We start from the raw sequence: 26067 nt of genomic DNA, 5'->3' as shown, positions 1-26067 counted from the left end.
GGATTTTCTCCAGGCATGAGACTGGCTTTTGGCCTGAAGCCAATATACACTTCCTAGACTCAGCTCCATAACCTTGTGACCTCTCAAGTTGGAAGAGACAGTCACTGGTTAGGTATGTGAAGCCACAGGGGCAGTGAGTAGCCTCATCACAACGAGATCAGGTGTGATTTGCTGGTTATTCAGGAGCTACTAAGAAGATATTTACTTGCCCAAAAGATTGAAAGTGTATCACAAGCAATACCCATGACTGGAAAGAATGGATGCAGTTCTGTTCTTATCTTCACCAGATTAAATCCCAAAGAATATGCCCAGTGTCTTATTTCTTTCTCATCTCCCAGAAAGCATGACCAGGGGCATGTTCTAAAAGGGTAAAGCTACCTTGGGAAGAAAAGGAGGCAGCAAGATGCAGCCACCCTTTCTGGTTTGCTGTTGAGGACCCCAGCTCAAACAAACACTGCTGCAAGTAGAGCTGCAGAACAGGAGTCTGATCTCGTCCCACTCGCTGTGTACTTCTCATCCCCAAAACAGCTGGCACAACACATGGAAGCATGAGGTGAATGGCCCATGGAGATGGAAGCTGCAGCTTAAGCCAGGTGGAAACAGGCCAAGCTGTGCTGCAGCCAGGTCAGGAGAGCTGACTGCTGAGAGACACCTCTCCTCCCTGCACTGCCTGCATTTATCATTGACTGGTACCTCCCTTTCCTTTCCCTGCTTCATCAAGCTGGGATCTCAAAGTTTAAAAGCCCCTAGCAGCCACACTCCTCAGACTGGAGGGTGAGAACCAGCCTCCACCCAGGGACCCAGGATCTCCCCAAGGACTCTGTGGCTGGCGTTAGTCCTACCTACCAGAGGGCAGGCACTGAGCCCCTCCTGGCTTCACCAGCTCGGTGTTGCTGGCGATGGCTTTGCAGAGGCGGCACAGATTGCCAATCTCTTTGAAGAGGTCGAAGCTGTCATCATAGATAACGCTGCCCTTTCACAAGGAGACACAACAATAAGAGCACCACACGTGAGGCATATACATAGCAAATGGCACAAGGAGGCAGAAGCTGAGTCTTCTCCTGGTACACAGCCTGGGACTAGCTTATACAGACCACAGGTTATATGGTGGAAAAACTCAGACATCTTTGCCTCACCAGATAACCCAGGAAGAAACTACGTGCCTCCCCACCCCTCCAAAAAAACAAAAGTCAGGCAGTATGACAGAACCACTGTTAAATAAATAGCCACCACGCCATGCCCAAACCCATTAGGGTCTGCCTAAGGAGCAGCTCGGAATCCCTAGCAGTGCCCAGCACGAAGCTGCAGCTTTCTGCCAACTCCACTGCCTGCATTTCGCACTGCCCCCTCCAGAGGAAACAGGCAAAAGCTGATTCTGCACAATGCCCCCAAATCGGAAGGCAGGAAGAACAGCAGAAAGCTGAAGTGCATCTGCCAAGTGATCAGAGCTAAGCGTAATTTTTCTAGGGAAAGGCTGTGAATGTATCAAGGTATCAGATCTGGGAGATAAGCTGCTCCTGGAAAAGTCACATTTAGTAACCTTTCCCCAGAGTAATTGATTTGTATTTTTTCATGTTAATATCTCATAACAAGATAAACAATTATAGAAAAATATCAGTTCCCTGGATCTTGAATTTGTAGTGAGATTTTCATACTGAGCTCAAGGTGGGTTTGCTTCTAAAATCCTCAGGAAAGCCAGATTCAGACTCAAAATTAGAAGGTTAGCTATTGCACTCAGAAAGGGATTTTCTGAAAAGTCATTTCAGTAAGGGCTTCCTGATCTCCATTATTTGTGAATTTGCTAAAACAGAAGTGTACTTTTGGCTCGTCACAATGCTACCATCTCTGCTATTCCATCTGTCTAGACCGCTGGACCACGCTGCCTGGGCTGTGGGGATTAACTAAACACCATCCAGGGAGACCGTCCCTCACTCATCAGCCCTGACTGTGCCTGTCCAGCATGCCAGAATGTGTGTACCATGTCTCCGATGACGTGGTTGTCCGGGCGTCTTGTGCGATTAACACCTCTGATACCAAACACTACAAACACCATGGCTCCCGTGTCTACCAGCGGCCGCACTGCTGGCTTTCCGCAGCCCGTGTTCATGCAAGGATTAAATCCAGAAGTGGCCGACAGCTTTGCTTTGGGTGCTGCTGTCAAATACAGAAGAAAGGTTGGTTACATCAGAAGGGGGCAAAAAAAGGTCTGACACTCTGGCGCAGACAGCCAGACATGGCTGAACAGGTCCTCATCAGCTTACCTTTCTCATTGGGAACATAAAGGATGCCTTTGGTGGGTCCATCTGGGCTAGAGCTGAGAAGACAGCCAGGAGGTGCTACACACACTCGGCCATGGTAAGGGGGCTTGTGCGACTGGGCAAAATACAGTTTCCTGTGCAGCAAAGAAAGTTTGTTATGGGGGACCAGAGGTAATAAAGATGTGTCCAATGCATTACACAGAAACAGATGTTCTCAGGGACAGAAGGAAAGGAAGAGGTGAGCAACTCCAGACCTGGATCCCTAGCTATTGCATATTCTGTGCTGCCTGTTCAGCCCAAGAGTTCAGATGCGTAAGGGCAAAACCAAGATCAGCAATGTCTTTTTGCCACCCAAAGAAGCCTCCAGTCACAGTCCTGCACCTGTCAAGCCTTTGGCACATTAATGATGCTATAGGCCTGCAAAATAACTTTGCAAAGATGGGGCACATTTGCAGCAAAGCAAGTCCTAGGGCCGTGGATGTCACCAACTGAGGGCAGGACTGGCACTGGACATTAGGCACCCCGTATCAGCCACTCAGCTGTGCTGGTTTTGCTGCCTGGCCCTGAGTGGGTTTTGGAAGGTTACCGTGTTCGCTGCTGCTCCTTGGCGGCCACGTAGAAACTGAAGTCGAACTTCCAGCCTCTCTTGGTGTCACAGGACAAGGTGGTCATCATCCACTTCCTGGGGCTCGTCTGCTTAAGCAGCCCTACTGTGGACACACAAGCTGTCAGCTTCCTGGTGAAGTTACCGAAAGGCACTCTATACACCTAAGCAATGGATTAATGAAAACAGACACTTAACTCCACAGGGTTGCAGCCTGTTGCACATTAGCATCACACACTCCCCTCCTCCCTGAGCACTGGCACAGCCGCACAGAATGAGCACTGCAGCCACAAACCCAGCCAGCCCCAGCCTGCCTCCTTCCCAGGGTTGGCCAGCGTGTGATGGGGCCCCTCACCACCCCCATTCTCTGTGGCCTGGGCTGAATGGTGGCTGCTCTGTCCAGGGTGAGGGACAGCTGAAAGCAAGTCCCCTTGGGGGTGTGTGTCCAATATGGCCTGTGCACAAGCACTGTTGCCTGCTCATCTGTGTCTGTGGATGGACAGAAGGAGGCAGTGGGAATCCAGCTGTCTCAGTAGCAGTTTCTACTAGAATGAGCTCAGCCGATGATGCCAGGCCTCATCTGATCTCCACAGACACCCACACTTCTGCTCCCATTGCTGACAGCAACAGAGAAGCATTGTGGCACTGCAAGACGTAATCTCTAACGATGCCAGGCACAATGCCCTCCGTGTTAGCTACGTTACTGCGATGCCCTGCAAATTTCACCCTGAGCTACTAAGACCCCGTGGAGAAACAGGAGGAGGCTCTTGTGCTCACCTGTTGAGTGCTGCACTCTTGATAGAGGGGTCCAACATCCCTGGACTGACTCACCTGGAATGAAGGCACCTCCCCGTCTCCCGGTGACACCATCTGCCAGGGGGCAGGGACACTGGCATTGAGTGAGAATCTGTAGATGGCTGGCCTTCCCTTGCTTCTGGACTTGGAGATATACACGGTCCCCTGGAGATCTGAAGAAAACAGAGGGCATAAGGGTTAGTGGTACTTCTCAATCTGCAAATCCTACAGACATGGGCAGCAGCAAAGGAGGGTTCTTCTGGTCTGCTGTCTCCTCTGGGGCAGCAGGCACAGTCTCTGCCTTCTAGCAGCACAGCACACCTTTCAAAGGTTTTCACAAATATATCCTGAGCTGCAGTAATTCCTGATGGCTTATTGATTCATGTCATCTCAGGACCTGGCCCAATAACTCTTTTATCCTCAAAATCCCTTGCAAAGCACGGTGAATTTACTCTCCTCACAGCCTGCCAACAAGGTTGTGACACAGGACCGGGATGCAAAAGCTCTGAGCTCCTAGCCCTGTACTCAGACCAGGCAGACCAGAGGGATTTGTCACTAGACTGTACTGTCACCTGGATTATGGGACCATGTCCTAGAGGACAGTAGGCATTCAGGGGAAGGGGGATTGTAATGATGCCCCTTACATCCAGCGCCAAGCTGGGGCTCAGTGGGGCAGCTGAAGAGAATTGTTCCCCATCCAGCTATTCAGAGATCATATGGTTTAGTTTTTATCTGAGAGAAGGCCCTGGACCCAAATGTGGTCAGAGTCATCATGGCCCACTTACCTTGCTGCCCTGTATCACTTATGCTCCCTTTGCTTCCCCAAGTTGACCCTGAGCCCCTCTTCTTTTTTTCCAAGGATGTTCGGATGTTGTTCTGCAAACTGTGGGGCTTTTCCTGAAACAAACCTGTCCCACAAGGTTAGTCAGGGAGGAAAGAGTGAATGGCATGACAAGAGACCCACCAGCCCTGCTATTGAACACCAAACCCTCAGCAGGGAACACAAAGCCACAGACCCCCAGCTGGTCACTGGCATGTGACCAGCACTTACGAGTAAAAGTAGTCAGTTTTCAGGGACTATAAAGGAATTGCGCCAGCAGAAACACTCAGGCAGTTCCTGGCTAAAGCAGGAAATACTTTTCAAAATACTCCACTCCTACAGGCAACTCAACCATCCCACTCCCAATGTGCGCCTCCCTTCAGTGGGGTCCCTCCAATGTCCAATGAGACATTTGAACAATGTCAGCCTCTACCTGACATTTCGGCTCCTCCAGCCCAGGGCTTAGGCCAGGCTGCACCCCCCGTGGTCTGGGGACCAGCACTCTCACCTGAGCAGGTAATGCAGGAGATGCCTTCAGCACTCAGGTTGTATTTCAGGTCTAGCAGCACCTGGATGTTAGTGTCTGGCCGGAACAAGACTGGAGCACGGCTAGCTGGATGGAGGCGGCTAGCAAAGAATACGGACAGGAGCAAAACAAGGAGAAAGAGCCCTGCAAGGAGAAGCCCAGGTAAGTGTGTGGGACCCTACATGCATCTTGCACTTAGGACTTAGTCAGACAGCAGGGGTGTGGCAGAAAGATGGTATTTTCAACAGGAAAAAGGAACAGCCCCAAAACCACACTGGCAGCTGGGCTTTCTTGTAATGACCCCCATGCCTGGATAACCCCATCAGGACTTGCCATTTCAGATCTCAGTGAAAGGAGAGGGATGGAAAAGTCTTAGAGTTCCTCATGCAGTTTCCTTAGGGACTGACTGTTCTGGCAACATCGAGTTAGAAGCCATCTATTATGTCCCTTTTCTCAATCTCTTGTCACTAAAAATCTGGGCTTGGGGACTGATTGAGATGCTGTCAAACCCTCTAAAATCCATGCAGATGGAATACCCACCCCTCCTTCCTTACCCACAATCACCCATCTGCTCTTCACTGCAGACCACAGCACCCAGTGTTCCAGCAGCTCCTGCAGATGAGTTATCAAGTGACCCCGGCTGCTCTTCTCTGCAGGGAGCTGCAGATTTTCTGGCATCACAGATACCAAGGGGACATCCCCCATTTCCAGGGAGACTAGAAAGAGAGAGAAATCAAAGGCAGTCTCAGTGCTGAGTGTCATGAGTGTCTCTCATAGTTTCTGCTCTCCTTTACAGAACCTGCAAGGTGCTGTACAACTCACTCAGGCTAAGGAGATGGAGTAAGACCCAGGTAGAGGCAGTGACTTGCCCAGAACGTCATAGAAAGCATCTTTTTCAAGTCACTGCCATGTGACAGCTACACTTCTAAATCCATAGTTCAGTCCAAAGCCTATGCTTCAGGCTATTCTTCCTCTGCCAGATCCCCCTAACATTGTCCATATGGTCACAGGGACACTGCATGCTTCTTGGGCCAAGCAAAATTTGTCCCTGTCCCACTAAGTATGGCTTGCAGCTAATTACACACAGCTGACTGCTTCCTGACTCCTATCTGATCTCTTTACCCCAGCTCAGGGATGCCTAGGGAACTGCCCTCTTGTCTACGGGTGAGAAGTGGGCACTTGCTGTAGCGGGGTCAAAGTGTGCCTGGCATGCTGTACAGCTGACCCACAAACCATGCTTGGTCACCAACTGGAACAAGCTGCTTTGCTTCTTCACAAGTTACCTGATGCCCAGGGGCCCCTGGAGAAAAGAATCCTGCTGTTTACTCTGCTCAAGGGAAGGGAAGGAGTTATTTCCATATATTACCATTGCATGTGGCTCTGGCATACTAAGGAGACAGCTCTTGCAGTGCCAAAGCTTAGTTGTCTGCCTATCAAAGGCAGGGAGGGGGCCTGCATACTGCTGTGGGATTGATGGGCTCTCAACCATTGATCCATTTGCCTCCAGCTCCAGTTTGCTGCTAGACCTGAAGGCTACTCACTTGCCCAGACCACTCCTGTTGTGGGTTTTAAAAGAAAGGAGATCCCAGCAAGTTTTAAAAGCCAAGTACAACAGAGCATGACCCCGTAAGCACCCTTATCTTTGATCAGGGCTAGAAGGATTATATCCTGCTAATAAGATATAGGGAATTTCTGGGCTCTTTTTCTAGATTGCTTATGTGGTCAAAGGCAAGTCATTGCCCTCTTCTTGCTGTGACAGAGGACATGATCTGAGGAGGCGATGCTGGAGAATAATAAAGTGTTCTCTCGCCTGCTTCCCAAAGGCAGCACTCTGAATGGCAGGGAAGAGGTGAAAACTCTTTACTCAAAGGTGAGCTGCCCCAGTGCTATGGATTAGATGTTTCATGCCTACATCCGTGTCACAATCAGTGATTCCAGCCAGAAAGTACAATCCACATTAGACCCAAGAGGATTAGCAAAGTAGTTAGAAAGCACTGAAGATCTCAAAGCAATTTACAACCATTAGTGAGTTCAGACTCCTACAACCTCCTGTGACAGCACCATCTCCAGCTTAAAAGTAGGGAAACTGAGGCATGAACCAGTGACAGGGACAGGAAGAACTGCAGGATGAACAGGGCAGTGTGGTCCCCCTGAAGGCACTACACAACAGGCACATACCGGGCTCCTCCTCCACACTGAGCAGTGGGATGTCATCATCGAGATAGGGCAGCGTCTCTCTGCCTGCTCTGGACGTGGCCTCCGAAGCAATGAAGAGGTCTTCAGCCAGGTGCAAGGCACTCTTTTTGGTGCACTTCTGACTACAGCTGGATTGGAGCAGGCAAGGAGACAAAGGCATGAGTTTTAAGCCACATACCCTGCAAAGAGTTACCAGTTGGCTCCTTCAGTGACAAGGAGAGCAGCAACAGCCTGCTCCAATTACTTGGAAAGACAACAGGCAGTGCCATGAGCAATTTCCATTGCTAAGTGCTGAGAGGTGAGGGGCTGAGCTGCTATGGCAAAGCAGTAGCAGGCTGGGCTGGGTACCCAGAGCAGGGCTGAGCCATGAAGACTGGGCGCTGAGTGATGGAACTTTCAGCAGTTCATCTCCCTGCTAATAAATTAAATCAGGCCAGGTCATCTGCACTGCTAAAGAGCAGGGGAAGGGGAAATATGCTGACTTTCAAATACAAATCTGCATGCACTGCTTGTGCTCACGGGCAGGAGCAATGTTGATTTGTCTGCCTTGCAGGGCCTGTGTCTCCACAGCTTGAGGATTTAGCTGTGCAGTAAGTGCTCTGAGGACACAAATGGCTCCAATACTCCGTGGGATTCAATGAAGAGGTATGACTAGCACTGCAGAGTCTGGCTCCTGGGAGGCACCTATGTGTACACCAGAGGGAATAAGACTGGGACCTGGCCCTTCCATTGTGTTCCAATCTGGAATGGCAGAAGTTAAATTTCCTTTCTGTTAGAGACTAACAGGGAATGGCGAAGCCAAGCTGCCTGAGGGGGATGAGGATAACTGAGAAGGATGAGGATAACTGAGAGGATAGGGCAGGGATTTGCACACTGCCTTGGCCATGAGTTCCACAACAACTTCGCACCCACACAAGGAGGCTCCAGGGCTCACCTGGTTTGGCAGGAGCTCTCTAGTGGGGACAAATAAAGGGTCCATATTCCAAGAGCAGCTGGCATGGTGAAGAGCACAGCTACCCAGCAGCAGGACACAATCAGCGACATGAAGAGTCCAAAGTCATGCACGGCTGGGATCTACATGAAGAGAGAGAACATGGAGTTGGGATCAACTGGGGCAGGAGACCTGAACAGACATCAAGAACAAGATATCTGGAGGAACCTGAGAATAACACATGCTGACCTCAGTCATGGTAGTCAGCAAACCTGGTAGGTATAGAGCTGAGCTAATCAGTGGCACAGGAAATATTGCCTTGGATGCTGATACAGGGAGAGCGTCCACTGCCTTAGATCAGGTAAGTGACAGCCCTCTAGGGCAAGCAAGTCCAGTATGCCACTGTGCTGGAGGAGAGGGCAGAAAGATGGTGCTGGCAGCTTCCCTCTCTATTAGGGCCTCTGGCAGAAACAGAAAGCCCCAAATCCCAAAGCTGCAGTATACCTGAGAGAAGATGTTGGCAGCATATGCTGCAGCTGTGGTCAGGGAAGTGAAGAAGGTGGCCTTCCCTGCTGTCTGGATAGTATGGATCATGCGAAGTCGCAGGTCCTTGAGGTGCGTGGCTTGGCGGTAGGTGTTGATGAAAACAAAGACATCATCAACCCCTGGGAAAAGAGGGAGAAGATTTTGATATTTTGCTCACAGTAGGGACACATGCTAAAAATCTAATTTCTCCTCAACATCTCACCTGCAAATATTTCACTTACAGGTAATGGAGGGAAAGGGCTTGAAAATTCAGTCTGCATTTGCCACCATCACCTTTTTCTCTCCTGCAGGCAGGAGTTATGGCAAGGCAGCACAGATAGGTTTTGAGTAAGGACGTGCTTACCAATCCCCACAATGACAAAGGCAGCCACACCATTGAGAATACCCAGGTACTGGATCCCAAATACGACGTGGTACAGGAACAGAGCCACCAGGCAGCTTAGCCCAATACTGGCAATGCCAAAGAATGACAGGAACACTACAGGAGGAAAGGAACATGGAAAAAATAGTACTGCTGGCTGCCCCCTGGGAAAACAGACACCTCCCACCCGCCCTGTCGGAATACTGGTTCCCAGGAGTGTGTTGGTGACAGAGAATAGCTCAGGGCTGCAAGAGTACTGCTTCCAGACCCCTTCCCATGAGGCCCATCCATGAAATTACATCAACTTTATATCAGCGTTAGTAAGATGGGAATTTGCATCTTATTCCTGTTCTTCTGTGAGCCTTCCCCCCATCCTGCCCACAGACCTCTGCTCTGGAGAATCAGACTTGCATGACCTTCTGCATGCTGCTGTGCCACAAAGTCAGGCTGGTGTCAGGGCATCAGAGCCTCTCCTGGGGCTTGCACAGACACAGGGAGTCACAGCATATTTGGCTTTGTGTGAGAGCAGGGCAGCCGTGACTGCAGCCTACCTGAGCAGGAGGTAAGGATGTAGACCAAGACAGCTATGCAGCTACTGCTGATGAAGGCCAGCAACATGTCATTGTTGAAGGTCCTCCTCACTTCGTAGTCAAACAAATCCGTCCCTCCATACAGCACCTGGACTTTGCTAGGGTGGGAAGATATGAGGGAAGGAAGAGGAGTAGGCAGAGTTGAGTGTAAAGGGAGCAGAGCCAGGGGATTTAACAAAGCAGGGGATTTAACAAAGCACAATGTCTCCCCCAGAGCCAAAGGGCGTCACTGCTCTAATAAACTTGGCAATTCTCTGAGGAAACAGCTCAGAGTGGTGGGAGCAGGTTCAACAAAGTTGCTGCTGGAGGTGAAGTTCACACAAGAAGGGAGAAAAATAAAAGAGCATGTCTAATATTTTTAAAATTCCTCCAGTACATGGTGGGTCTTTGGCACTAATAGACTTCTTGCTGTCAGCAAACAGCTCCTGAAGCCTCCAAAGCCAATTCCATCTGGAATCCTAATCATTGCTTATTATATTAAGCACAAAAGTAATAACCAGCAGATGCAGGCAGAGTGAGAGCTTATCAGAAACCGTATGACTTACCAGCTTCTGCTTCTGGAAGCAGGCTCTGAGCAGAAGTAATCCAAGATAATTTAACCAGGAGTACAATAACACTGCACCATAGGAGGCTATCAGGGATCCAAGCTTCAGAACCGAGCCTTGGCCGCAATTCCCTTTCAGCTTCCCATAACTGCAACCCACTCTGCCAGCCCATTGTGAGAACGCCCTGCGGCTGCCTGCTTTCGGGGCTGACAAGGGCTGGCTGCATTCCACTCTGCTTTTGACGACTGGTATCCCTTCATTCTGGGAGCTATTGAGATTCAGAGCAGTAGAGAGCTGGAGACTGAGAAGGTACACTGGGACTCAATGCCTTCCCTCAGCTGTCTGGATACTGGGCTACTCTTTTAGCCCTTTTCACTCTATTTTACCATCTCCCTCTCACCAGCACTGAGCAAAGCCCTATTCAACCAAAGTCATACAGACCTGGCAGTGAAAAAAGCCTGCATTTCCTGAAACTTATCCTGCCCTGAAACTCCCCTCCTCATCTCTCTGTACAAAGAGCAAACACTTCTGGAAGGAATTACACTGGCATGAGCAAAAGCAGAATCAGATGCACAGGTTGATGCCTTGAGTAAGGACCATTTCTCCCCCTGCATCAGACCAATTGGGGCCAAATTCAGACCAGGAAGGCAGAGCAGCAGCTCTGTTGGAGCCAGTGGAATTGGACTTGTGAGATGGAAGCAAACAGATCCAATGCCAGACAGGGGCTGAGTGGAAAGGCAGGCACTGGATTCAATCTTTGGCTCCCTTTCATTGTCTCTATTGATGTCTCTGGCGCCTTGCTGCAGTAGGAAGTGGCATTAAGGGGAAGCATATGAGTGGTTTTCTGCCATATGCTCCCCACCCTCATTCACAGCACTGTGCCTGAGCCCAACTTCAAAGGAGATGCTTTTTCTCCTTCGTCTGGAGCATTACGCCATGGCCACTGTTCGAGACTGACCAGCAGTCTGAGCTGGCACACCAAGCCTTCTGTGCCTTCCAGGTGAGACTGAATGCTGCAGGGCTATCCGAGCGGAGCAGGCATGTCTGCCCTGCGTAAACCTTAAGACAGAACTTTTACACCCTGAAGGGCCTATTCCATCTACTCCTTTAGTCCAACAGAAAGCACCATCCTCTCCAACCTCTGCCTTTCCCTGCTCTCGCCCACTCCCAGCAAGGCACCTGCCCTATCTGCACAGACCCTCACCTTGTGGATTGCTTGGCCAGCATGGCCACGTAGGTGATGACAAAGTTCTGGAACTTGCGGCGCTGTTCCTCCCAGCGATCCTCCACCGAGTAGTAGTTCGGCAGTGGTGCCCCAAAAAGGATTTCACTCCGCAGCAGGGAGCTTTTCATGTTCTCAGCAGACAAGCCCTCATCCACATACCAGTAGAATTCGGGGTGAGTCATGGCCAGCTCCAGGGACCCTGCAGGAGAAAGCAGCGCCACTTTTGTTAGGTCCTGCTTAGCTGACTTGGCAAGGCTCAGGGTCTAGCCTGACAAAGGGGAACTGGGAGTGATTCTGTCTTTCATCAGTGATGCTGACTGCTGCTGCCTTGCAGAGAGCATGGAGGGCTGGGGAGAGCTGAATTGCAAAGACTTACGTTCCACTTCTGCTCTGCGACTCTGCTTGCGATGTGGCCTACATGCAGTTCCCCATCAGGGACGCATCTTCCACCCAACTGTGATCTGAACTACAGCTCCCCCAAGCAGCAATGCACACAACATCCCCATCAATACTCCCGCTGCTGGGTGCACTTAGTTCTCGTACATTGGGCCAATATTTGCTCCATTACACTGGGAAGCACAAGAGCCAAACAATGCCCATGGAAGATGAGGAGTCCTGGCTCTGCTGTGACCTGGTATCTCTGCCACCCGACGGTGTGAGGGATGCAGAGATGAAGGCACTCAGCTAGTTCTGAGTAAGACACACGACCTGTCTACCCCCAAAATCCAAGTTCCCTTGAGTTCACACCAGAAAGACCCAGAAACTAGGCTTGTTCCTGTTTTGGTAGCAGAACTGTTACTCACACTGGAGCAGATGGAGTTAATTCTTTGCCTGCTCCCTCTATGGCTCCTGGACAACCATCATCTGCAGCCTGTGCTTGAGAGACAGATGGAGGCTTCATCCCGCACCCACAGACTCCTTATGATTCACCTCTTTTTCACCATCCAGAGCCTCTGCTCTGCCAGAGGGGCATAGTACAGGGTACAGAGCTGGGAGGAGGAGGCAGGGCCTTCCTCCTTCTCTCCATATAGAAGCCTTTCCAGTTGGTGACTCACAAGCTGCCTTTCAAGCTCCAGAGCAGCCCACAGACCTCTTTCATCTGCTCCGGGGTGCAGGGAAGCTCATCCCTACTCTCTGTCCAAGAGCTGACATTCCTCTAGTTAACCACAGTCTTTCACAGGGGACAAGGGTCAGTAGAAGGCATCCGTACAATGCAGAACTTCCCCTCATTTGTCCCCCTCGCTCGCCTGTTGGGGCCTGTGTGACCCACAACTGGGGTTGCAGAGGCTTTGCTGAAAGGGTAGAAGACTGAAAGGGTAGAAGAGTGGCCCTAGCGCAGAAAAGACGATTCCTCAAGGCACAACATGGCAGCATCTTCCTCTCTGCACAAGGCAGTCACCCCTCTTAGCTGCACACCAGTAAGTGACTGCCTGAACTTGCAGGAGATGCATGCCTTAAACATGCCAGCCCTTGCCCACGGCCCTCAGCTCACCTTGGATGTCAGCAAGGTCTTGTCCCATGCCGTCATAGTAAATCTTCCCTCCTCTCTCAGTGGGGAAAAAGTAGGTCATGAGGGAGCTGGGAGGGGAGCAGTAGGAGTAAGAGCCCAGAGGCAGGTCCTTCAAGACCTCGTGGGGCTTCCAGCAGAACTCCCGGAAGCGAGGGTGGTCCATGATCTTGCGCTCGACCTCATGGATGGTAACCAGGCGCTCAGTGGTGAAGATGTTGTTTTCAGAGTCGCCCCGAGCCAGAAAAATGAGCTCGATGCGCCAGTGGGCATGCGTCTGCGTGTTGGCACTGATGTAAGTGCTGGAGTAGTCCCAGCGTGGGGCACCCCTCCCAACTCGGGAAGTCCGGTTTCCTGGGTTCAGGTGGGCATGGGGCTTGGGGGAGCTCGTCCTGCCCTCCAGGGTGCTGCGTTTGACCCGCGTGCTGACCCCGAGATGGGAAGCATTGAGGTGAAGCTGCTGGAGCTGCTCAAAGATGAGCCTCTGCAGGGTTTCAGAGGTGAAGTCAGCCAGGTCCCGACGGTTCCTCCCCCATGACCCAAACTGGGACTTGAGGGCCAAGGCAAGCGCATCAAAGCGCTGAGAGGACTCGTGGTTGCGGATCTCAAAAGCATTGTAGGAGATGTCAATATCCAGGGCTGGGTAGTGGAGGAACATGACAACAGCAAGCACAGCTGGGATGGCACAGCCCAGGAAAAGGATTAAGCCAGCGCAGTACGGGTTGGTAAATACCCAGCCAACAATATTCCAGAAGCCAGATGTGGGCAGCGTGACACGCAGGGGCCTGACTCTGCATGGGCTTTTCCCACACAACAGAGCACCCTCCCGCCTCTTCCAGGAGCTGAAGGCTACCTCTTCATCTTCCTCATCTAGCCAGCCATCCTGTAACAAGGGGTCATCCTCTGTGTCCATGTCCAGCACCTGCACAAAGGGGTAGAGAAAAGCAGTCAGCAAGGCCCAGCACTGGGTGTCACCAGGCACAGCCATGATCCACAGCAGTTGCCAAAGGGTCTCACCAGCAGAGCCGGGGAGGGAGGCACACTCTAGCTCTCAGCCCTGTGCCCTCAGCAGCAAAGCATGACTCCTTTCAAACCCTACAGATTTGCTACAGCCACTGAAAGGACACGCTCGGCATGGGGTATCCCACACCCTGCCTGGCAGAGGAACCAGAGAGGGGAGAAGTTCAAACTACAGTCCCAGAGCTTAGTGCTCTAGCAGAAGGGGGCTCTGCATGGCTCCAGGAACACCAGGCATGGAGATGACAGGGGATTCACAGTATGCTGCTCAGACTGCAGCAGCAGGAACATTTAATTAGCTAACCTGGTTCTCATGTCCAGGAACAGTTCATGCTACCAGATGAAAAGTGCAAGGGACCATATCTTCCTCTCCTTAAAACTGACAATAGATTTTCCCCCAGCTATTTCCCCATGAAGCGTGCACGTGCGTGCACACGCAGAACCAGAAGCACATGCACCCATGCCTGCAGACAGACACATATACATGTACTTGCACATACCGACCCCCACAGAGAACTCACTGTAACCCTGCTCTACTCCCTGAAGAGCTATCCACCACCAGCGTGGGAAGGGAAAGGGCTGGACAGCCCTGCTTTCCTTCCACCCCTGCGGGATATTGTTTATGGAGTGAGTTTTCCCGGTTCCTATGGAAAAACCAGGAAGCAAAAGCAGTCACTGCTCCCATGGAATGACAAGGAGGAAACTCTCCCTGGTCAGCGCACAGTTGGGCAGGACAGAAGGAAAGGGAGACTCCCCAGGAGGTGTGCTCCGTTGCAGGGGGCTGCCAGCACACACAGGTTCTTGGACTTTCCCATGTGCCCCTCCTGGGTGTTGCATGAAAGCCTCTCAAGCCAGGAAGCCACAGGTGGTGGTCCCTGAGAGCAAAGCCCAGAAAGCCCAGACCCTATAAGTGTTACTCCCTTTCCCGGCTCCCAGCAGCAGAGCCTGCAGCACCCCCCCCCCACTGAATGAATGCACAGATTCAGTTCCTTGCTTGACCCTGATAGTTGCAAGCAATTTACACACAGGCCAGAAGCAATTTATAAGCTTTGCTCCCAACCAGTGTTTCTATTTTAACAGGACTTCTATCAGCAGGAAGATGAATTGCCAGCACCCCTTAACTCTAGGTCCTCGGAAGACCTGGGAGCTGCCTGAACTTGGACCAAGAGGAAAAGCAATGGGGCAGAAATGCTCCCTGGCAGAAGAGGGATATGCAAAGGAACAAGGGTCACAGCAATCTCCCTGGCTCTGGTCAGCCTGGGTGATGCCTGTGGGTTTGCCCACAGGGAGTTCATGGGAGCTACAGCAGCTCCCATGGGATTCACTCTGGTCTGGAGAGCATCTGTGCTGGCAGGCAGGGCAGAGCGCTCCCAGCGTTGCAGAGCCTGTGGAGAACAGGGAACCGCTGAGCTCCGGCCTCCCTGCTCCTGCCCACACCAATGAAAGCACAAATGTTGATCAGTGGTTTTAATCTGCAACTGATGTTGTCTCAAAACATCCCACCCTTCCTGTCAGCGTGAGAGCAGGGTCTCTCCCACTCCCTCGCCGTGGTTAGGCTCATGCAGCTGCCTCACCACCTCAGCCAGGCTGCAGAGACCTGTGCAGGAGGGCACGTGTAAGCCTGTGCTGAATCCTCCTCCGGCTCTGCAATTTCACAGTCCAAAAAACAGATGGGCACCACTGATGGCAGATGGCCACAGTCCCTCTTCTGCCAGACCTCCACATCCTCAGGAGGCTAAGAAATAGGATGAGGAGAGGGCGGCTCACAAAACTCTGCTGTGTTGTTTCCCCCTTCACATGCAGGGCTGTTAGACAGCAAGAACAAAGCAAAGAGAGAGTCTTTTCAAGTCTCTGGAAAGGTTGGGAGAAATCTAGCTGGTTTTAGTCTCCATTAAGATTTCTTTAATATTCAAGATGCATAATTCTAAACAGCCAGGGAGCATCTGAAAATTTCCGTGAACAGCCACGCATCACTGCGTGAGCCTTGGGCCCTGGGGCAAGGCCAAGAGCATACAAACAACACTGCCCAAGACAGCTACCTGCGCGCAGGTGGTCACCTGCCTCAACTTCACAGGCATGCATACCCACGTGCTCTTCCGTTGTTGCTTACGGAGAGCCTCACTTGCATCGTGACAGGGAGGAGGCTTTCCCAAGTCCCTGAACCTGCATATAAATCCTCTCCCAGCTGCTCCTTACTGCAGTTTTGCCTTCTCTCCCACACTCCCAAACTCTCCCCACAGAGCAGCCAAAATCCCATCAACGCTGACAAAGCAGTGGAGGGCAGCGACATCCCCCTATGTGTCCAAAGCCTGCTGGCACCAGCCCCCCCAAACACAGCACGGTGCCAGCCCCAGCTCACATGTTGCCCCACACTGCTCGCCTTTGCAGACAGACATCCTCAGCACATGCAAGCCCTTGGCCAGTGTACAACTCCCATCCGTCACTGGGCTGACAAGTACTATCACCCTTCTGCCTCTAAGAGACAACCAAGCTACAACTTCAGCTCACGTTAGCAGTGCAGGTTGGTGCTGCATGAACGTAGGTGCAAACCTCACTCATCCCATCTGGGCAGGTTGGTGTGTACATGCAATTACCTCCACTCCACCCAGCTCTCCTTTCTCCTGTTGGCCTGGGCTCTCCTTCAAGAGAATGGCGTTACTGCAAGACCTAATCAAGCATATGTATTGTCTCTTTAGAAAGAGAGGTAAAGAGCCATAATAATTTCCCATTTATTGAGCTACTGAAGAGAAAGAGGGAAAAGATTCTAATCGTGAAACAGAAGAGCCTGCACGTGACAAGAAAGGGAAACGAGAGAGACTGAGATAGTAATAAGCCAGCAGAAAAAGGATCATACCATCTCCTTTTTCAACCAAGAGCTAAATCCTCAACTTAAGGAAGGGATCAGACCTCAGGCATTTCCCTCTGGCTCTTCCATCCACTCTCATGGTGACTGCAAAATCCAGCTTATAACAGATGGGCACCCATAATGTATGAAGGCCAACGCATGCTACCCTCTAGCCAAAGACTAGTACAAACTCTGATGCTGGTCTAAACCCCAGCACAGCAAATGCTGGAAAAGCCCCAAAATTATATGCACTCGCACAAGAACTGAGTCAGGGAAGGCTCAAGATTTGGTCCAGGCAGAAGGGCAAGGGCAGGGAAGGAGGCACGTGGGTTGTGCTCTCCCTGACGGTGACAGCCTCCCTCTGCATGCAGGGTAAGCACACGCGTGCATCCTGCCCTAGTTCCACCACAGCTCTGAACTCCCTTCAAAAGAGAGTTTACATGATTCGGCTGCAAAGCCAGACACAGCTCACTTAGCATTGCCCTTGGGACTCGCCTGGCTTTACCGCCTTCGTCAGATCCTGCCTGGGTCAGGATGAAAGCTTATCCAACCCAAAACATGGCAAACTGAATCGGCGGGGGAGACAAACCCTGAAATCAGCCAGAAGGGGAGTGAAATGCATTTTTCCTGCTTGAATTCTACTTGGGGGCTGGCCTGTTTTCCCTCCACCACTTCCCATACTACCCAGGGACTCCCAGCATTGAAGCATGGCCCAGTTACTTTTTCAATTCCAGGATATGCACAGTGGACCTAATCCTGCAGCCCTAATCAAAGCTCTGCCTCACTTCTGTGAAAGCTTAGCCTGCTCCAGGTTGGAAGGAGCAGTGGATATGAGCACTCCTAGGAGCCCTGGATCCGTTTCTATGGAGAAGAGGCACCGATTCAGCCTGTTGAGGTAGGCATTCAGATTTCTTGGGCTTCCTTCTGCCCCTTCCAAGGCAAACAGGCTTCCTCCTGGTTCAAAACCAGTCAGGACTCTGCAGGGTGGCAGAACCTCCTGTAAATCTGCTCCTGGCTCAGATTTAAGGTGCTGCTACAGGCATAGTGTCCATTAAGTCAGAAAGGTAAAGGAAACTGCACGAAATATTTAGCAAATAAATACTTGAAGTGAAAACCTCCACCAACACCCCATGGCAGGTCTGCCTCACAAAATACCCTCTGCTTCCCAAGTTGCACGCTTGGCCACACGAAGCCAGATCTTGCAGGAACCTACAATGCCACATTACGGCCAGCCCTGATCCAGACTGCAAGCAGGAAGCAAGAGCCACAGCTGCAGTCACCACGGGGTGCCTCACGTCGGGGACCCCATCCCACTGTCCTGATGCTTTCAGGTTTCTCCACCAGGAACATACAAGCATTGAACAGACGCGTGGTGAGAAGGGCCTAGGCTGCCACCAGACACCCAGTGAAGGACAGACCCTGAACCAGCTGCTTGAGCAAAACGAGCTCCTCAAGCCTACCCACACAGCCTGCGGCAGCTCCTGTTTTCTGCACAGCCATGCAAGGGCAGACTGGGGCAGACTGTGCACACTGGACAGCCAGCTCACAGAGCAAGACAGGGGCAAAGCAAGGGGCAGGTCTCCCCACGGTACCCGACACAAGGAAGATGTGGGGTGTGGGGCCCTCTCCCTTCCCCACACTACCACGGTATGGATGAAGTTCAACAGCAGGGTTGCAGAGCTGTGCTGCATAGCTCTGCTCTGCAGAGCTGCTTACAGAGAGTATGCTGCAAAGTGGGGACAATCTCAAGCCTTTTGCCTAATGGCTGCAGAACCTGCATTCCTCTGGCAAAGCTGGCCTGCACAGTTCATGTCCAGCTCACCCACCCCCTAACCTGGCGTCGGCACACGTTCATCTGCGCTGCCTCGTTCATTCAGCCAGCCAAGAACCCCTCGGGGATGGGGAAAGGGGAAGGGGGGGAGGCAAGCAAGCTGCTGACTCAGCAGCACAGCTGAGCTTGGAGGGACCTTGTAGAAAACTAACTGAGCTGGAAAGGGAGGGTAGGAGGGGGATTCAAGAGGGGAAGGAAAGGAGGAGTCTGTAGTACAGTACATAAAAAACCCTCCTCCCTTCACATTCAGCCTTCAGATGCCAGGCAGTTTCAGCATCCTCCCAGGATGAAGATCCTTCCTGATCTGAAGATGTGAGTTCAGAAAATCCATCACAGCAGAGAGACATGTGGCCATGAAGAGACTCACATCTTCCAACCCTGTGCTGGTACAAAGACACACAGCTTTATGGAAGGTACCAATAATACCAGGATCCAGCTGATGATCAGATTTGCCTCTTCATGGCCATAGCAGCAGTGTGGAGACATGACTGGGGGGAAGACAAGGAAGGTCTCCTTGCCAAGGCTATTTTTTCAGTGTCAATGGGCACTTCTGTCTAGAGGAGCCTAGAGGCTACCTCACATCAGATCTGAGCCACCTCCCCAGCCCTGCACACCAGACAACCTGCAGCTGAACCTCAGCACCACAGCCATGAATGATACCAGAGCCCAATGGAAGAGGCTCACCCCTTTCCCCCCTGGATGACTGTCACAGATGAACCACTGACTGGCAGACTGGGCATCCAAGCCCCTTGATATCTGCAGCCCCATTCAGCAATTTAACCTGGGCATCCTCCATGTCTTGCTGTAACTTACCAGTCTGCCCTGAGTAATGAATTAAGCATTTAAAGCACTACAGGGCTATGGAGCACAGGGTAGGAATAATTATGACTCCTGTAAGCCTGATACACAGCAGAAAAGAAGGGACAAAGCCAAACCTAGGAGACCTTAAGATCAGCAAGAGTTTTGCCCTTGACTGCAGCAGGTGGGATCCAGCTCAGACCCCAATAGCCCTGCAGGTATTGTCACTCACTTGCACCCCAGGCAGGAAAAACACTGATGCAGCTCCCATGTGACAGAGTTCGTTCTTTTCGGTGAAATCTAGGATAGAAGAAAGTCATTGACAAGTTGGGGAGAGGCAGTGACAGATGAGGAAGCTAATTACACTCGACCTGACTAATTAATGCTGACTTTCAGATTAAAAAATCCTCACTAGTGTTCATTTCAATTACTCAGTTGTTCCTTCTTACAGCAGAAAGGAAGCCTTGTGCATCAGCAAGCTAGAAAGATAAAAGGAAAGAAAGCACAAGGCTAGAAGGGGAGGGAAAGACAATTTCTGTAATATGGAAGATTCCTATCGACAAAATAATTAAACTTCACATTTGTTTCTCCCATGGGCAAAGCTCTCGGAGCAGAGCTTGCAGTTTTGCGGTCCTATTTGTATTCCTGAAAAGTCTTGGAGTTGCTACCAAAGGCAGCTTTAGGCCTCTTTGTTAGCTATATAAAGTTCCTCTAAGAGGAAGAGAAATGGGCTTTGTGCTTGCAAAATCATTCTAAGAGCATCCAGCTCCTGCAAGAAGCCACCTCTGTAACGATGCAGAGTCGATAGCAGGGATGGACATGGTGCCTCCCAGGCCCCGTTACGCTGAAGAACACTGTACACAGCTCTGGCTGTGTAAAACAACTGGCAGGCATCATTAATGTCTACCCCCTCTAAAGCAGGGCTCCACAGTGACCCTGACACTCAGGACCAGAGTTTTGCTCTGCACTTGAATCACTGAGACCGGGTTAGAAGTATCATTTTAAAAAACAACCAAGAAGGGCTTTCTCAGGTCCCTGCTCTCCCTTTATCAACACCGCTGTAACTGAGTGCATGGAGTAAGCCGTGTGCTGCCCTTTGCCAGTGCAGACAAGTTTTACTACCTTTCACGAGTGGGAAAAATGAAAGAAGGAATTAGATAGAATTTCTGGGCCCCTAATTGGAGGTCTGACTTTCAGAGGTGCTGCACTCCTGGAAAAGCAAAGCAGGCCCAGGAAACCTCAGACTGGGCACCTGACCCTGAATCTCCTGAAATTCTTCCCAAAACACTGGCTTAATTCAGCCATTGACCAGAACCCATGCTTGAAGATACAACCCAGAATGTATTTCAGTGGAATATAAACCCAGAGATGCACATGGTGCTTAATGTCACTGATTTAAACTGCTGGCTGGGCTGGCTCCACCATTATTAATCAAGCAGGTCTACTTTCCCAGCTGTACAGCACAATGCAGAAACAAGGCTTTAATCTGTTTTCTTTCTGGGCCCTTTGCATTTCCCTTCCCACTTGCTTTAAATCCTTTTTTGGAAAGATGCACAAAAACATTGCCAGACCCCAGGCACTTTGCAGATCAGAATGACATCAAAACGCTCCAGCAGCACAGTGCTGTTGGAATTGCAGCACAATGATGTAAATATGTGCTTGCTGGGAAAAAAGTTCAACAAAATAATTTTAAAAATATATATATATATATATATATTTAAAGCTCTGTCGTCTGCAATTCCACTTACCCACGGAGGCAAGAAAATAGATAGGGCTGTATACAGGATGGAGGATTGTCTGATCTCCCAAGCTTTATGAAATCAAGTACATGCATGCACACTCACTCCTAACGGAGGAGTCCTCTTTCACTGCTGACTGTCCTACCCTTCTTTCCCCTTACAGGCACTTTTACACCTGTGTGTAAGGTGTAAGATAAGACCAGCTGGAAATGGAAGGAACCAGTCAGATCTATCGACCTGCTTTCAGAATGGACAAAGGCTGGTTGGAGCACTCTCAGCCTATGACATCGAGGATCTCCTGCTGCACCTGCCTGCTATTCCAGGTGTCTGACAAGCACTGATTAGATCTACTCATGATTGCATGCCAAAAACAGCATGGAAAGATTAGCTGCAAAGTCAAGCACTCACCAGTCAGGAAATGCCAAATTCAGGGCTGACACAGCATCCTTAATTTGCCCCCCTCCTGTAAATGCTTCGCAGTGCAGTTTTTCTTCCAAGCCCAGTGTACAAAGGCAAGGACTCTGGCCTCCACCAGTGCATGCGATGGATGATGCTCCCTGAACCCAGCAGCTATTCCCTACCTTGTTCTCTCCTCATTGTTCAGCATGTGGTCTCACGCCTCACTTCCTGCACGCTGCTCAGGCCTGGCAGAATTATTAATTTTCTCATGAGCTTTTCAACACTGCCTGTCATGACAGAGTCTGAGGGCTGAACAAACATGACTGAACTGAACCTTCTCCTAGCACTCTGAGAAGGAGGGGGTGGTGTAGTCCGCATCCGACAGATGCGGGAGCTCAGATCAGAAGGAAAAAATAGACACTTATTTTGGGTGCCTAGTTTAAGACACACAAGATACCCAATTTCTTAGAGTGCACAGAACAGCACAAATGGGGGCTGTATGCAACAAACTGCAAACTCCGCTCTGTTCTGTGAGCATAATTTGAGCTGCAACATCAAGCTATGCTATGTGAGAAGCCATACCTGCACACAGAACAGGCCAAGAAGAAAGTGGACAGAAGGACTAGGTAACCTTACAGCAGTGATCCACACAAAGATGTACAGCAAAAGCTTTTGCTTTTGTTTGTTGCTTTCAGAAATCGGCAGCTCTACTGTGTTTTGCTAGGAGTAATATGCTTGCAAATAAGAACTAGGCTCAGCCATCTGAGTTTCCTACTTTAACACAACACTTTTCCTGAATGTTTCCTTAATTAGGAAAAAGAGTGATCCCACAGCCTTGGATCAGAGGAGGCCTTCATATGGCACCAGTCTGGGAAATTGAGGCAGCCCCACCACGGCTCCAGCAGGTACCAGCTGTGAGGGTGCTACTTCCTAAGTGATTCCAGGAAGAATCTGTATCCTGACAGATTTAAAAAAAATCCAAAAGGACACAATAAATTGCCCCAAAATACTTGCTTCAAAGTCCTGACACTGGCACTTTTCAAAGAGAAAGGTCACCAGGATTTGTTGGCATCAAACCATGCATGTTTGGTGCCCTGCCATCCCAGGATTGCTGCAGAGGTAAATCTACACAAGAACTTTGCTAACATGCATGTCATTGCCAAAGAAATTAATTTCCTGATACAGTAATTTGCTCCTGGTTACTGTAACTAATGATTGTGGGTGTTGGAAGACAGCTCCTCGGTTATAATCTCACGAAACATGCCTTGCAGTCTTGCGCCATGTTTACCACTTGAGTTACTTGCTTGTGTTAATGATAAGGCCCCGCTGTCACTCAGGCATGTGGCACCTACACGTTTCTGCATACAGGCGCCAAGCAAGCTGAGACTCTGATATGCTTCAGAAATGACTTACCTAGCCACTACAAAAATTACTTAGATTTTGTCTGAGCCCCATCCACTTGCTGTTGCTAAGTAAAGGGTTTGCTTCTGGATCAGCTGTGTGCCTTTGGGTGCCTTGACACAGACTTCAAAAGCACCCTGTATCCCACCTACCAGGGGCCCAAGATAACAAGCTTGTTAAAGGTGTGTGGATTTCCACTCAGCAGTGTCTACCCCTGAGCACCTGGGTTCATAGCAAAGCCTTTACAGGTCATTAAATACAGATGGCTGCCACAAACCAGGGCCTTGTATTATTATCCCAAGAAGTGTCATTCACTCCAGGAACGAATCTCAGACCGCAGAGAAGATTCACCAATTCCTAAGCCCCTGGAATAAAGTCATCCCCAAAGCTTGTGTGCTGCTCTTTTATAGACAAACTCAAGCTTCCCACACCACTGTCACCCTGAAAAGGAAAGCCAAGTCTTGCTGTCAGCCCCTGCCAGTCATTTATTATTCCAGCCTGTGCTCAGGCTCCCCGGTTTACGTCACTGTGGGCACGGATACCACTCTAGGCTCAGCTGCATGATTCCCAGCTCTGACCCTGCTCCCCACACCTGCTCCTTGCAGCAGGAAGAAGTATGAAGACAAGGGCTGGCTGTGCACTCTCCTCCATCTGCAGCTCCCCAGCAATAGCCTGCTTGTGTGCACACTGTGCTTCTGGGACTAATCAAAACACCCTCTCCTAAAGGCCCCTCTCCAGAGTCTCCCCATAAGCTCCTAGTTCATTACTGAGAAGGAGGAGGGCAATTTCCTCCTCACCGTGCATGTGAGCTGCTTTCTCGCCTAAGTGGCAGTTTGTGCTGAGGGGACTTTGCTGGTTGTGGTTCTGGGTGCAACAATATGAAAGGTAACGCAGGAATGCCAACCTATGCTGCCAGTCCTTCTTGCCAACCACAGCACAGGCAGCTATTTCGTCTCCACTTCTTGCCACTCCAACATAAAAAGTACAATTAAAGTTAAAAGGAAATGTTGCGAGTAATCCCCTTCGCCCGAGGTGCCTGTATTCAGCCAGCTCTGCTCACCATGCTCTGACCTTCCAGGAAAAGGAGGTGCAGGTAGAAAGTCCCATCTGCACATGTGTTGGAGTCATATGGGTCAGAGTGTCTTACTCCAGATGCTACCTAGCCTCACCGTCATGGATCTAAAGGTCTTGCCTTTTTGCTGCTATAATTTACTGACATCAGAAAATGCCAGATTCACAACAGGAAGGCTGTAAGGACTGCAATCTGTGGTGGGGACATAGCTCCCACGGCATTTCAGTCATACTCAGTTCTTCAGCAGCGCTTTCCACATACCAGTATGAAAGAGGACCGGGTGATGCTGTAGTTCTCTCATAAATGAGGGAGCAGAAGACGTACCCAAGGTCATCCATGCACCATTCCAGCTCCATGCACCATTCCAGCTTCATGAGCTGAGCTCATCTGTGGCATAGACATGGCCTCTTATTTCTGAGAACGTGACGGCCTGAATTTTTGAGGAGAATTCATCCTGACAGTCCCTAGAGCTGAGTGGGAATAACTGCAGCAAACCATGCTCTATTGTCACCCATGGAAAACTTACTACTGGATCAGGAGGGAGTCACAAAGTAGCTTGTAGCTAAGTGGCTCTCAGCAGCCTATAAAGTGGGATCTGAGCAGGTATGTCTTTCTTACCTCCCACACTTCTCTCTCCCTGAAACATACGCAGCTAGCTGCTCTTCTCCCATGAAAACCTGGTGCTTCTGGAATTAGATTAATTAGCACTGCTTTTTCATGTTCCCAGGATCAGTGAGAAATCTGGAAGCAGAGGTGTAAAACCCAGAGGCTGGAGAGTCTCTAGTGCCACAGCTGACTGCTCCAGAGCAGAACCTGGGTGAACACAAGGTTTTTCAGAACAGAAGGAAAACTTCCTGAGGGGAAGGGGAGGGTGTGGAGACGAGACAAGATGCCTCAGTGCCTGAACAGCACGTCAGCAGATCCCCTGCCAGTACAAGGACTTAAAGCTTACTGCCAGCCGCACCAACCATGCAGAAACTCACATTAAATGTTACCACAGCTCAATGAGCACAGTCCTGCAGACTGTTAGCAGAGGAGTGGGCAGGGTCTCAGAATAAGCCAACAGGCTTTAATGACACATTAATCTCAGGGAGAGTCCAGGATGCGTCCTAATACAGACAAGAGCCACTAAGAGCTGGTTCCTGTTAGTCCCTGGGCAAGGGAGGGAAATGTTGCTGGCAGCAGCTCCCAGAAGCTCCCAGTGAAGCCATGTCTATAGGATACAGATTTAGGCCACCGGGACTGAGCTGAGACAGCAGCAGCGTCCCTTCTCTCTCTCCTCTCTTCTCTCTTCCAGCACAGATCCAGAGGACCATGATCTAAGCCTAGCACAGGAGCAGTTCAGTAAGAGGCACACACCACCCTTGTCCCTATTCCCCTTCTACCACCAGAGATTCAGAGATTATCAGCCACGCAAGCTGCAGGAGCTCAGGAGCTTGTGAATGGCAATCATCCAACCCAAGGGATACCAAGGGACTGCCATCTGGCAAAGGGTCAAGGCATTTCAGGCAATGGTTCCCAGTTCCTTACCGCATCCCACACTTCCCAGCCAGGCATTCACAGGCTGAGATGCTACTTGGGCTAACTGCAGTACCAAGTCCTGCAGTTAGAACACAAACAAAAGTGAAGGGAAGATTCGTGGCTCTGCTGTTAGTGTTTCTAGCTTTCCTGGGGCAAATCACATCGTCTGCTTCTGAACGGTTCTCATATTCTGGAGTCTGAGACCCCATCTTCCATCCTTTCACAACATGCTTTGTCCCAAAACCTCCTGGGATCCCCCTCCACAAGCAAACAGGCTATTCTTGCACAGACATTTGTAAACTGATTTTCAAAGGGACTTACTCCACTGCCCTATGCTGAACGGGAACTGTGTCTGGCCCTCTGGAAACCAGGCCCAGGTGGCTGAGTAAGGGAGCAAACTCACTGCAGGCACTCCCCAAATCAGCCAGAGGAATGGAAATGCAAACAGTACCAGGATCTGCAACATAGCCGAATAGATGGGAACGTAGGCAGGTGGTGTACATGCAGGAATGAATTTGGTCGCATGTGTGCCAAGATTGG

At 50.5% G+C, this 26067-nt stretch overlaps 1 protein-coding gene across 1 annotated transcript in view; it reads right to left on the bottom strand.

The window, feature by feature from the left end:
- The window catches only part of LOC142092440 (protein dispatched homolog 3), a 149796-nt gene that overhangs the window by 10222 nt on the left and 113507 nt on the right, over window positions 1-26067 (bottom strand). Inside the window, exons 6-21 of the mRNA XM_075172487.1 lie at window positions 19628-19695; window positions 12890-13826; window positions 11377-11596; window positions 9589-9725; window positions 9020-9154; window positions 8635-8795; window positions 8134-8273; window positions 7182-7378; window positions 5558-5719; window positions 4986-5147; window positions 4443-4565; window positions 3694-3830; window positions 2845-3026; window positions 2262-2392; window positions 1979-2154; window positions 847-973 (exon numbers count right to left, since the gene is read on the bottom strand). Coding sequence (XP_075028588.1) covers window positions 847-973; window positions 1979-2154; window positions 2262-2392; window positions 2845-3026; window positions 3694-3830; window positions 4443-4565; window positions 4986-5147; window positions 5558-5719; window positions 7182-7378; window positions 8134-8273; window positions 8635-8795; window positions 9020-9154; window positions 9589-9725; window positions 11377-11596; window positions 12890-13826; window positions 19628-19695 — 3195 coding nt within the window. The remainder of the gene's footprint in view (window positions 1-846; window positions 974-1978; window positions 2155-2261; window positions 2393-2844; window positions 3027-3693; window positions 3831-4442; window positions 4566-4985; window positions 5148-5557; window positions 5720-7181; window positions 7379-8133; window positions 8274-8634; window positions 8796-9019; window positions 9155-9588; window positions 9726-11376; window positions 11597-12889; window positions 13827-19627; window positions 19696-26067) is intronic.

The sequence above is a fragment of the Calonectris borealis genome, chromosome 23 (assembly GCF_964195595.1).
Source record: "Calonectris borealis chromosome 23, bCalBor7.hap1.2, whole genome shotgun sequence".
Taxonomy (NCBI): Eukaryota; Metazoa; Chordata; class Aves; order Procellariiformes; family Procellariidae; genus Calonectris; species Calonectris borealis.
This window is presented reverse-complemented; position numbering and strand designations above follow the sequence as displayed.